Source organism: Rhea americana, unplaced genomic scaffold (assembly GCF_003343005.1).
Source record: "Rhea americana isolate MKP2758 unplaced genomic scaffold, rheAme1 scaffold_32, whole genome shotgun sequence".
NCBI lineage: Eukaryota > Metazoa > Chordata > Aves > Rheiformes > Rheidae > Rhea > Rhea americana.
The window spans coordinates 3,866,098-3,879,374 of record NW_028186446.1 but is presented as its reverse complement, the minus strand read 5'-3'; the positions used below and the strand labels follow the sequence as shown (position 1 = coordinate 3,879,374).

The 13,277-nt window shown below is 39.0% G+C and overlaps 1 protein-coding gene across 1 annotated transcript in view; it reads right to left on the bottom strand.

The window, feature by feature from the left end:
• Positions 1-13,277, bottom strand: part of COL1A2 (collagen type I alpha 2 chain) — a 42,007-nt gene that overhangs the window by 14,126 nt on the left and 14,604 nt on the right. The window contains exons 16-32 of the mRNA XM_085310517.1: positions 11,956-12,009; positions 10,205-10,303; positions 10,071-10,115; positions 9,878-9,976; positions 9,301-9,354; positions 9,092-9,199; positions 8,177-8,230; positions 7,971-8,069; positions 7,075-7,128; positions 6,615-6,713; positions 5,772-5,825; positions 4,972-5,025; positions 4,792-4,845; positions 4,641-4,694; positions 3,795-3,839; positions 1,230-1,328; positions 430-537 (exon numbers count right to left, since the gene is read on the bottom strand). Of these exons, the coding sequence (XP_085166643.1) occupies positions 430-537; positions 1,230-1,328; positions 3,795-3,839; positions 4,641-4,694; positions 4,792-4,845; positions 4,972-5,025; positions 5,772-5,825; positions 6,615-6,713; positions 7,075-7,128; positions 7,971-8,069; positions 8,177-8,230; positions 9,092-9,199; positions 9,301-9,354; positions 9,878-9,976; positions 10,071-10,115; positions 10,205-10,303; positions 11,956-12,009 (1,233 nt within the window). The remainder of the gene's footprint in view (positions 1-429; positions 538-1,229; positions 1,329-3,794; positions 3,840-4,640; positions 4,695-4,791; positions 4,846-4,971; positions 5,026-5,771; positions 5,826-6,614; positions 6,714-7,074; positions 7,129-7,970; positions 8,070-8,176; positions 8,231-9,091; positions 9,200-9,300; positions 9,355-9,877; positions 9,977-10,070; positions 10,116-10,204; positions 10,304-11,955; positions 12,010-13,277) is intronic.

Here is a 13,277-nt window from a genome sequence, read left to right as displayed (position 1 = left end):
TGTAACTGATTAACATATTATAGACACTGCACCTAGAGTAGAGCTGTTAAAGACTTGATCAGAGACTCAGTCCTCTATGATCAGTAGGCTCATTCCTACAGTAAAACTTGTACTGGAAGACAGCTTTAGTATCTCTTTGGTACAGGYAGGCTCATAGTTACCCAACCTGTGAAGCATCGAATAACTGCAGCTTAAACCAATTCCAAATGCTAAGCAAAGATCAGAGTACAGTCTTGGTATCTCAAAAGATTTTGAATCTGCTGTACCAACCAAATGTTTACTTATTGACTATTAATGACTCATCATGAAATACACTTTCACAGTAGATAACTTACATTCAGGTAACCTATTTTTTTCAGTTAATGAAATTTAAACATCCCCCCCAAAATGTGCATGCTGTAACAGAGCAGTTTAGACCATCTACCTTACCTTTTCACCCTTGGCTCCTGGAACACCAGCAACACCTCTTTCCCCGGGGATTCCACCAGGGCCAGCAGGACCAGGACCACCAGCAGCACCAACATTACCAGGCTCACCCTAGCAGCAACAGGATATGATGTAAGACAGGGTCAAACCATTCATAACGTTCGGAACAAAATTTCCTCATTACTACTTAGCTCATCTCTCTGCTTAAATGTAAGTAGATTGAATTGGCCTTAAGCTATTGCATATATTCTACTTTTTCAGTTAGTGAAGATGACATGAACCTTCTCCTTGATTTTGGGGGCTCCTGAGGTTTTATTGAGTCCCACATTCTAAGTCAAAATTTAATGGAAAGACTACCCCTAATAAACTTGAAAACTCAGCCCCATATTCAGTTAGCATCAAACCAATTTCATGTTGGTAGATGATCACTCATTATTATGCTAATGTGTTTTGGAAAATATTGAATATTAAACACAAGAACTTYTGTCCCAGAGTATGTGCAAAGAAAAGTCAGCATGAATGCTGGCTAAAGTCTCTGACCCTGTCTCAAAATAGACTAACCCAGCTGACAAGCTGCATTCAAAATGGTTCCAAACTAGAATTCCCTTCTCATTGTTTGTAGTGCCAAACAAAAAAAAAACTTTTGTATTAGTGTGGACAAGTTAGGATAGAGCTTTACCATTTAGCAACACTTAAGGACACAGCCTCAACTAACTGTTACCAGCAACCAGTCATACCACAGAGATGTTTAATTTCCCACATCAGGAATTCATGTGAGGCAACAGCACCTGGAAAAGGCATACCTTGTTACCATCAGGGCCTGGTGGGCCAGATGGACCACGGCTTCCAATGGCACCAGCAGGACCAACAGCACCGCTTTCACCAGGAGGACCACGTTCACCCTGCGGGAGGCAGCCTGATTTGAGTTTTTCCTTTCCTTTTCTTCAGCTCAGAGACTTAAAGGCATTGACTAGCAGCAGTGATCACTAAATGTGTTTTTAGCTGAACAAAATATTAAGAACTACATTAGAACTGGGCAGATACTAWCTGAAGTGGACTGAGAACTTGCTCCATCTTTTGACAAAGACATCTAAGTGAAATGCCAATGCCTTTCATCATGATAACAGCTGACAGTTTAAGTAGAAGTACTCCTGAACACAGACTTTGGCTACTGTGCTCATCCATTGTCAAATGGAGTTTCTGATASTAATTTGGGGGCAGATTATAGAACCTAATGAATTTAGAGCCATAGTAATTGGCAAACAATTATTTCTACAGTGGTGAATACCTACATATTGGAGAACAACGGCAACAATGCTTACTAATGTGACCTCTATTTTATAACAAGTGTAAGAATGAATTCTCAAAGAAAGGTCAACTAGAGATGATGTTTCAACTAAAAACCGGGCTCAAATGCACAATGATTTATCAAAGATAGAAATATCAATTTTACTAAAGAAAGTTCAAATGATCCTAGTGTGATCATAAATAATCTGAGAAGGTATAATGGAGACTTCTAGTAAAGTTGGAGAATCAGGGAGTTAGAATGAGAACTATAAAGCAGTAAAAAAAAAATGGCTAAAGGAGAGATGGCATATTGTGCTGAATCATAGAATCAGTAAGTTTGGAAGAGACCTCTAGAGATGATCTAGTCCAACCTCCCTGCTCAGCAGGGTCACCTASAGMATGTTAGACAGGGTTGCATCCAGGCAGGCCTTGAAGATCTCCAGAGAACGAGACTCCACAACCTCTCTGGGCAACCTGTTCCAGTGCTCTGTCACTCTCACAGGGAAGAAATTCCCCCTCACGTTCAGGTGGAACTTCCTGTGCTTCAATTTCTGCCCATTGCCTCTTGTCCTGTCACACGGGACAACTGAAAAGCACCTATGATGCAGAAAACTAACTTATATTGCCACGCTGTTCCCCCAACTATATATTTCTTATGTATTTTTTCATTAAAGCCAGAGCAGCAGAAAAAGAAGGAAAATGTCTATGAAATATGCAGATATCACAAAGACGGAAGTTTTTGTCAAGGGGAAGAAGAACTGGCATATTATACAGGCAAAAGTGGATAAATTTGTGGATGACAATAATAGTAGAAGTGGGACAAGATTCAAAAATTAAAAGTATAAGACCATGTATTTAGATATCAAAAATGAGGATTTGTGCTGTGAAYAGGAGCTTCACTTGGCAAAAATGACGGAAAGGGGATAACCACTGTCGCTAACAGTAGGACGTGGATATGAAAAAGGCAAATGTGACCTTGAGCAAGCATTGAGGTATTTTCAGAAGTGTTAATGYTACTGTACAAAGCACTGGTGAGACCTAATTTGGAATACTGAATGAAATCCAGTCTGTCTGGGTTCAAGATGCTTAAGTCAAGCAAAGCAGGTACAGTAGTGGCTACTTCAGTGATGAATGGAACAGACAGCATACCTTAGAGAACTTGGCTTAGCTAGATTAGCAAAATGAAAGAGGACAAGATTGTCTATAATACAGTCATGAGTCAGTAAATGAAGAGGGAAAGTGCTATTTAAACTGAATGACAAGGCTGATAAGAATGAATGGCAGCATTTGTCGTGAATACTTTCAGTCTGGCAGTCAGAAGGTTTACAACCATCACAGAAATGAGGAAGTAGTACAACTAGTTTAAATATCAACTTCAGTYGCTTTATAGGGGCATGTGGAAAGCAAATAATTAATCAAGCATTTTATAAACCAAGATTCTGAAACCTGACTACTCATTCTTCTGCATAAATAAGACTTTTCTCTCATCTAGGAAAGCCTCCACACAAAGCTCGCTGCAGATGCTTTTTCCACAGTGCAAAAGTGAAGGGAGATAGGGCAATATCYTCCAATGACTATTCTAGGCTTCCAAAGATTTCCAGCCCACCATTTGTTCAAAGGTCAGACACTACCTACAAGGGAGGTAGGAGCTGGCTTGCAAGGCATGGTATGACTGAACTGGCCAGGATGAGCAGGTCTAGCCAGAGGTACTGTAGCTGAATATTTACATGCACCGAACGTCATTGTAACATTCCAGGATGAATCTCATCCATCTTCCCACTGTGAGACTCATTAATTCGAAAAATTGGATCAGCTCATCAGGATATCTTTCCATAACTAATCATTGTATTGCTTATCTAGAAGTTTACTAACACTGGCAACTAGTGTACTATATAATTATATACCCCAACACGCTGACGGAGCAGAGGAAATTCTCTTTCCTAGTAGTCTGCTACAATAAAATATGTCCTGTAACTGAAAGGAGCTGTTAGTTTTGAAAAATTTGGAAATGTATATAGTTCATATTATTATTAAACACCTCACTAAGACAGTCTGTAGTAGATTACAAATGAATTACTCACCCTTGGGCCAGCAGGACCAGGAACACCAAATTCACCATGAAGACCCTAAAAGGCAGTTGGTGGATTAGTAAAGTTTGTCTTAAACTTGTTATAGTTCTTAGCTTAAATTGTTTGTTTTGTTTCTTAGTAGTAAATAGACTGCTTCTCATACTGCAGCAGCATCTCAGAAATCTTCAGACTAAACCTGTCTTTTAGATACACAGAAATATGAAGATACACTTTTCATCCAAAGAAAGAATTAGCTATTAACTTCCAGCCTTATTGCTCATTTGTCAGGAATGTGCAGTGTAAACTCTAACAGCGACACAGAGAGATGTAACCAAGTTTTAAGGGTGGTTATGTCTTGCAGGATGTGCAATTTACAGATTACATCATGTGCATGCATCTACTGTGCAGAACCTGTAGCCTGAATTACCACTGAGTTACCTCAGTTGTATGCCACTGTTAAGGCACTGAAATCAACTGAAATGCAAAGGTATACAATGGGAGTAATGCAGGTTAGATTGAACCATGAAGATTTCAAAAGAAATTTGAAGTCAAAGGTATTTTTCATGTATTGTCTTGTCTTTTGGGGGGCATTTTATTCTCTCTTAAGATGTGAAAAGCAAAAGATTGGCTTTGTTCCTTTTCATACCAAAACTTTGAAAAAAAGAAGTGTGTTGCAAATGTCAAAAGAACATCTTCATCTGTGGCTAGCTTTAACAAAAAGGACTATTAAACTTCGCATGTAACACAGATCACTTATTTGGCAAATAGATTCAACAAGCTTTTGCTTTACCACATGTGCAAGCATAATGATTATGCAAYGCCTGTCCCTACTTGTGGAATACTGTATCTGTCACTCACCCTTTCGCCTGGTTTACCAGCTTCACCGGCTGGACCTGAGGGACCTGGTAGACCCTAAGTGTAAAGAAACAAGGATACAAATAAAGTTAAGGGAGAATCACTTAATGCATTGTAAACCATGGATAAGATTGAGCAGAGTACAGTTACCTACCTGGAAGCCAGGAGGGCCAGCAGGACCTTGTTCACCTTTTCCACCCTGGTTTCCCTGGATAGAATGAAAAACAAGCGATTAACTGAAAAGCTGAAATACAGGAAAATGGCTTTTCAAATGKGAAGTCCCATGGATACAACGCAAACCACAGAGTGGATCTATGTGGAGGCTGTTACTTACAGTGACACCAGGAGGACCTTGAGCACCATTGTTTCCCTCAGGACCAGGAGCACCCTAAACATGTTAAAAGTTGTTAGTAGAAGTTTTGAATTGTTACGAATAGCATCTTTTCTAAAGTGCTTCTGAGGCCTTCAGCTGCCTATTTTGAACTCACATCTGTACACTTAAGCAAAAATCTTAGTTTTATTCAAGTTATATCCTTTTCTTTATAAGGGTTTCACTATCGAAAGGTAGTGAGGGTGCTTACAACTTTAAATTCTGATGATTGCTTTAATTATCGCATCAAATTCATCCTTAAGAAAATTTCTTTCAGAACTACAGATCCAATAACCTGGCAGAAAGGTTGCATTCTTCCTCCTACCAGGCTGTCAGTCATTTGATCTCTTAAAGCACTTACTGACTGACAGTAAATATGTCAGTTATAACAGTTCAGTTATATGACAGTTATTTGATCCCTTAAATGTTTAGTACATTCCAACCATCTGTAAGAAAGCTCTGGAATTTTGCAGGTTAAGTTAGAAATCATAAACTCACCTCTAAACTTTGCAAATGAAATGCTATTTTTCTACTATTAATAGGAAAGGCAACCCAAGAAAGGTAACTTTCATATATGTCAGTGCTAATCTCCTTAAGTAACAGAGTAACAGTTCCCTCTGAGATGAAGTTAGATGCACGCATTGCAAAGCGCTATTTTGTTCCATCATCTACTCATGCTTGCACAAGACAATGCTATCTTGTTACAGTGGCCTTGAATATTTTTTTTCTCTCCCTATGTTGATAGAGAAAATGCATTCACATACCCGTGGGCCAGCAAGACCAACATTGCCTTTTTCACCAGGTTTGCCAGGTTCACCCTGAAGTTGAAATAAAAAGATATAAAAGTTAATCAAGGCTTTGTATTAGGATAAAGACTGATAATACCCTTGCCAGAAGATTTACTGTAATGCTTTTTAACCCTAATAAAAAAAAAAAAAAAAAAAAAGAAAAGAAAAGAAAAGAAAGAAAGAAAGAAAGCAAGCTCTATCTGGCTTGTTGAATCAGTTAGAAAGAAAACCTATACAAACATAGAAACAAATGCAATTTCTTTTCAAAAATCCTTTCCTTTATTTTTTTTTCTTAGATCATAATCTAGGCCTATGACACTCTGCATAGTAGCATATGTTATACATATGTATACATAAGTTACACATAGCAATATCACAAATCCAGAAGATAATTACTGTTATCTGTTGCACCTGAGGGACATATMAAGAACCCTGTTGGTAGTTCTTCTTCTGTAAAGAGGGAGCTTTGGATTGGGCTCCATAAGTAACAATACCCTGGAACTGAAACTTAGGCTTGGTGGCCAACTTGGAACTTTTACTGAAGTGTACATACAGAAATGATAAAATGGATGTGCAGAAATGATAATATGGGCATATATTATCATCTAATGTCCAAACATCCACAAACCACTATTTTTCATTTTTAATCATATTTTGGAAAATTGGAAAGCAATTGAAGACAGAACCTTTGAATGTAAGTGGATGTTTTCCAATGAACAATGCAGCAGGACACAGGGAGACTTGATGGTTAGAGTTGGGACCTACAGTCCTGTACACAAATACCTTCATAGTAACAGAAAGTTTCTCTATTGTACTTACATTGGGACCTTTTGGTCCAGGGAATCCAATGTTGCCAGGCTCACCTCTGTTACCAGCTGGACCAATTGGCCCAACCCTACCATCTGCTCCAGGAAAACCCTAGAAGGAACAAACCACACTATTAAATGGCTGGAGTATCTTATCTGCTGCTTAGACTTTAAGAGAAATGTACATTGAGTTAAATGTCCTTTAACTTTTAAAAGCTGGTTTCAGACCATATGCACATCAATCTTCATTTTTCTTCCTTTGTAGAGGTATTTATTTCTTTTTCCTTAATTCAGGACATAGGCCTGATCTGAGAACCACAAAAGTTAACGGAAACATTCTCACTGATCTTCTGGTAATAAGGTCGTAAACAGTTGTGTAAGCGCTCAGTGGTGAGGTCTCTGCTTTGTAAATCTCAGTTTAGGCCTATGTTTAGAACACACTGAGGAAACAGAGTGAAAAACAAGGTACTTACAACAGGACCTTCCTTGCCAGCAGGGCCTGGGGTTCCAGGCTGACCTGGGAGACCCTGAAAAAGAAGAGGTTTCTCACCAAACAGCTTACAAAAAAAAATATTTTTTCTACACATACATACAGACACTATCTATACACATTTTGGAAACAGGACTGTGTGTCCTATCAAGTTTCTCTCTAAAACACAAAGTTTAATTTGGTAGTGTGTGCTTCCACTTCAGCTGAAAATGATTCAGTTTAGGTATGTATCTATTTCATTAGAATAAACTAATTTAGATCCTGCTTTAGCAGAGAACGTGCTTAAATATTTGCAAGTCCCTAGTAGCCCACGTGTGCATTGGAAACTCTTTCACTTCATAAGGTGGAATAGGAAGGGAAGAAGGGAAGATTAAAGAGGATGGAAGAACTGACATGGACGTAATATGGCTGGGATCCTGCACCGCTGAAGCGGATGGCTATTTTCAGTGAAATCAGTTGAAAAATAAAATCAAAATAACTGAGATGCTATTTTAGCAAGATGTGCTTTTCTTTTAGTTAGTACGAGTAACAGAACACACGCACACTTCAACTATGATCTTAATGATCACATTCTGTAAATCATGACAAGATGAACCACCTCTCAGAAGTTAGTGCAACATCCAGTCCAAGGAATTTTGCTTCATGACAATCAGATGCTAACCACATACAAAATAAAATTAATTTCAATAAACATTATGATGCTGCTTAATCTTTTCCTTATGGGTGGTTTTTCAATAGATTGACAGAAATACCTTAATTACGTTTAGCATAGACTGATTTTTTGCAGTTGGAATTCTGAATATTTTTATCCCTAAAAGTTAAGTAACTTAGTCATTTCTTTTTAAACTGTTCTATAATAAAACCAGAGTTTAAACTTACTCTTGGACCCATAAGACCAGGCTCACCAGGGCGGCCAGCATCACCATTAGGACCCTTAGCACCAACAGGACCACTAGCACCACGGTTACCAGCAGGTCCCTACCAAAATAAAATAGATGTAAACAAAATAAGACAGATGTAACAAAAAGCATCACATCCGTATGTAAAAGGAGATGGTTCAGAAACAGTTCAGACAAAAGCCTCACCATGACACCAGCCCTGCCATCAGCTCCAGGCAGACCACGAGATCCAGGCACGCCCTGCAAATGAACAGAAAACAAATCAAGAAAGGGGAAGAGAGAAATCCACTTCTGTAAGACAGACACATTCACTAAATTTCAGCCTTCCAAGCAGATCTGCTGAATTTGAGATGACTGTAGCTTTGAACACACAGAGCTCAGTGCAAATGTATACTCTGAAAGAAATCACTCTCCTCTCTTTTTGATTTCTTTAAATTCTAATCTTCTGGGATCAAAGGTGTTTCAGTGTTCACTGTAACCTAATAACAGCTCTGGTCAGCAGCTAGGATCCCTTACTTGATCTGAACTGTTTCACCTTCACTTCTCTGCAGAGCCTTACTGGTTTCTCTATGGCCTTTACATAGTGCAATACTGAATTCTTATTTCTAYCCAAAAACACCTAGTGGAAACAGCCATTTTTCCTATCCTTTCCCAGTAAATTCCTGCTCTCACAGGAGGCCAAGTGCCTCCTGAAGGTCACTGATCTGTTTTCTTACTCAGTGCTTGAAGACACTGAATTGAAACTTTTGCCTCATACTATCATGTAAGCCACCATTTCTTTTAAGCAGTTAAATACTCTCACAAGGCTTCAAGAAAAATCAAAKATAATGCACTAAATATTAAAGAAAGCAATCCATAACTACATATCAAGAATGAGAGAGTAAACAGCATTAATACAAAGAAAAAACAGGTTTAGTCAAAAGTAATCAAAAGGCTCATTTGCCACTGCAAATGGTCTTTACTTAGCAGCATTACTGTAAATTTAATGACTCGTAATTTCTTAATTTGTCTTTGTGAGTCTAGCTTTATTTTCTCTTTCCTTTCTGCTTCTAGTCTGAAACATGAGAATAAAAAAACCCCCAAACAAACAAAAAAACCTACTCTCAGACCAGCAGGGCCCGGGGGACCAGCAGAGCCAGGTTCACCMGTGCCGCCTCTCTTGCCTTCCTCACCACTGGGACCAGGAGGGCCAGGGGGTCCAGCAGCACCCTKTTTGAGACAAACAGAGGAAATTAAATAGTTAGATGCTGTGTAGGAGATGTTATCTGACTTTATTCACTGAAACAACTTTCACATGTCACCATACTTACAGGCTCACCCTTGTTGCCACTCTCTCCCTTGGCACCTGCAGGGCCTGGTTCACCCTAGAGTCCAACACAAAAAGAGATCATAKAATTAAGCATCATTCTAAAAATATTTATTCTATGTAGCTTTCTCATGAATCAAAAAATAACTATCCAATGTCACACCTGCTTCTATTTTACAGTCAGAGAACATTTTTTGCTTTAACAGGAATGACCTATGTATAGACAACAAACATATCAAAGATGATTAGAAATGACATTAACTGAACTATGAAACATTCAGGGTTGGTTTCTCTGGTAAGGATACCCACTGAGGGCCTGATTGTGAGATTGCTACCAGATAGCATCAACATGGACAGAGCTTAATAGTCTTTGAACCTAAAGGAATACAAAGTGAATCTTTTCAGTCTCAGTGGCTGAAGCAAGCATTGAGATACAGAAATGAACTATAATATTTACTTACAGTGAAGCAATGAAAATGTTTGCATTAAATACAAAAATATAACCAGAGAAAATCCTTTATTGCTGTGGACACTTTGTTCAATTTTCCAAAAGAAGATGTGTAATAGACAAGGTCACTTACCACAAGTCCTCTAGCACCACTAGGACCAGCAGGGCCAGGAGGACCAGGAATACCACGGGGACCGGGCAGACCAGGAGCACCAGCAACACCAGGAAGACCCTGTCCAGCAGAGGGAGAAAATTGTGAACCCATTATTTTTTCTATAACTGAAATGTTTTTTGAAGAAAGGAAGTGTGAGCATGGCTGTACTTACAGCTGCACCTTTAGCTCCAGGAAGACCATTAGCACCAGGGTTGCCCTATTAAAGCAGAAAAAAAAAGATACTAGTTAATTCAGATTTTCAGATGAACCCATCCCACAATAGATGAAATTTGACGATTCACTTACTGGAGGGCCAACAGGGCCACTAGAACCGGGAAGTCCAATCTCTCCTCTTGGACCAGCAGGACCAGTAGGGCCAACATTACCAGCAGGTCCAATTTCACCCTGTTTGAAAAAAGGACAGAGCTGTCTATCAGCATGCACAGTGTAAGGGCATTAGCCTGATATTAGGAAGATAGCCTCATATATTCATGTTTCAGAGGCCAGGCAACCAAGGAGCTGAGAGCCTTTTTTGGATTTTAGAGGCACTGAAGCTGGGAAGCCTATGCAGGCCCCATTGAAGCTCATGGATAACATGGAAACAATGGATGGTGAACATATCTGGGAAACTATGTTATCACCCCGGATCACACAGAAGGTTGACTTAGACTGGAGCCTAGTGGCTTTCAGGACTGGCCTGAGATGCCTGCAGAAGTTTAACTTATCTAATTCACCATTACCTTGCACCCTGAACTGTGGCTTGCACTGATGCTAAATGATGCCTGAGCAGAATGTTGTGGGACAGGGTTTGCAGTGGTGTAAATAACAGGAAGAAAAGATTCCTGGTATAAGTATTCACTAAGTCTAGATGAATAAACTGAATAACACAACTTTTCTTCAGTAATTTTATCAGTAGCCAGGATTCACCCTGGACACATAGGTTGTCTTCTCTCAACTCAAWATTACATGCTGTAACCACATTGACATCTGCATCAGAGAAGACTTCATGGTTTCCAGAAGCATTGCATTTTGACAAGAGTAACTATAGTAGGATCTCAAATTTGCTTCATCTTCCCTGCAGCTAAAACAGAGAGGCCTAGCAATAAATGCTTCAATTTCTTGTGGATCAAGATAGGAGTTTTGCCTGCTCAGATATGGAGTTTGAGTATTTTTAAGGATGAAAAAAGTGCTACCCTTCATCTATGTGTGTGCAGATCCAATACAGCTCTAGGCTTCTTGACAAATGGTCAGTGGAATTTAAGTGCGGCAGAATTGAACACTCTAGTCTCAAATTCTCTGTCATTTCTTGGACAAACTACCGTTCAAAATAAGCATTTTTATTTGGGTAAAACTCATGATCTGAGCAATAAATTTAATCCTCCATGTTAAGGTGAGCAAGTGCAAAATGGTATTACTCTAAACCTGAAAACTTTAAATGCAATTTATCTATTGCAATTTTAAGACCTACATCAGAAGGAGCCTGACACTCAACTGTAGCTTCTGTGCCCTCCAACACTTTTGTAAAGTGATGTAAACTGCTACTTTGCTTAGCTGTCATAATCCATGTCACCTTTCAAAGTGTATACAACTGAACCAYGTAGGAAGCAGAAATAAAATTAGGTTCTGTATCTCACTGAGCCTGCCTTGCATCATTCCCCTGAGTCAACATCTACTTAATTAATTAGTTACTACAGATCCTAAACCATGACTTGCTGCCTATGCTGGCTTCCTAGTCTTTATCCTATATAGAACTGCAACCGTTAAGCAAGCCAATACAGTCACTTCTGGAAGAGAATGAGACTCAGATACCGTAGCAGAATTCTCTTCTCAGTAATATAATATTATATTAAATACCTTGGGAATATTTGTATGCTGAGGGGAAACCAACTGTGATATAACCAATGCATTTTAAAGTAGTATTCCTACAAATGAAGTCGTGCAAGTACTGTAATATAAAAGCACCCTCATTTCAGAGAAGGGTATTTTTTGCTACCCACCAGCACTAGTTACTATATTTCTTCTCCATCAAATGTACCAGTAGAAGCAGATATTCATACCTTAGCACCAGGGGCACCTGGGAAGCCTGGAGGACCAGCAGCACCAATAGGGCCCTACAAAATGAAAGAAAAGTAGTTGTTTAAGTGTTTTGTGACAACACAAACACTTTCTTGCTAAAGTAAACAGATACAATCAAACAAACAGAACCAAAGTTACTTAGACATCAAATTACAACCTCAGAATTTTGGAGATGCCTTTTGCATCTCCAAACCAACAGGTTTGGTTGAGATCAAGGCTGAAAAACATTTGCAGTGCAGCTACAAAAATGTGAATAAAGCAATGTTCAGTTAAATCTTGCCCTGAGGCCAAATACCCGAGAAAGAATAAAAAGAGGATGGGCAGAGGCAGGCATCCACAACGCAAGCTGTTTTGCTGTACGGTGAGCGAAGGGGAGCACTGCACCCTGCTACTGTAAGTATTAAGTGGCCATTTCCAGAACATTTCCCATGCTGAAGAAACTGTGCACACTTTCACTTCAGCAGCCATTCTGGCCAGCAGCAAGAGCCCTGAGGGCTTGAGAGCATCTGTCCTTCTCTGCACATGGGAACAGGACTGGTTTCTTAAGATCCTTGCTGCACTTTGGAAACCAGAGCCTGACACAATCTATACTGAAGTCAGTAAGAATGTTTCCATTGACTTCTATAGAAATCGTGTCAGCCTTAAAAGCAGCAGAGAGCAMAAGTTGATTCTAAGGGATGAAGGGATTAGAAATCTTGATTCATACTCAGAGGATAGGTTTAGAGACAGTGAGTATAGGTAGTCTCCATGCCCATTTACTAAACTTTTTTAAACGGCAAAAGCAATGGCACGTCAGCTTGAAGATGGCCTTTCTTGATTCTACTATGTCTTGTTATCACTGTGAGATTTGTAACTACTGTGGGACAAGATTCCTATTACACGATACCTAGACACTACAGGAGAAATACACTGACTGATTGATAGCTTTGGTTATTTTAATACCTACAAAACAAAGAGATAGCTTTTTTTTCAAATTTTCTTAGATTATTAATGAAATATCCAAGTTGTTCATAGCTACTGGGGACTGACATCTCATTTTTAGTGAGATAATATCTTTTAATTATAAATATTTATTTATCATAAAATTTACTGGCTTCAGTTGCCTCACAAATCTGAGGGAAGGCTATAGGTCAACCTGTACAGCAAGGAGGAATTGGTTTCTGAYATTCTATAAGCTATTGTGGTTGTTATGTATTAGGTTCCTGGAATTCTCACTGATGTTATGTAAGTAATGAGAAAGAAGCTAAATGCACTCTAATATGTATGAAATTATCTACTTGCTGAATTCCCATTATGTTGACTC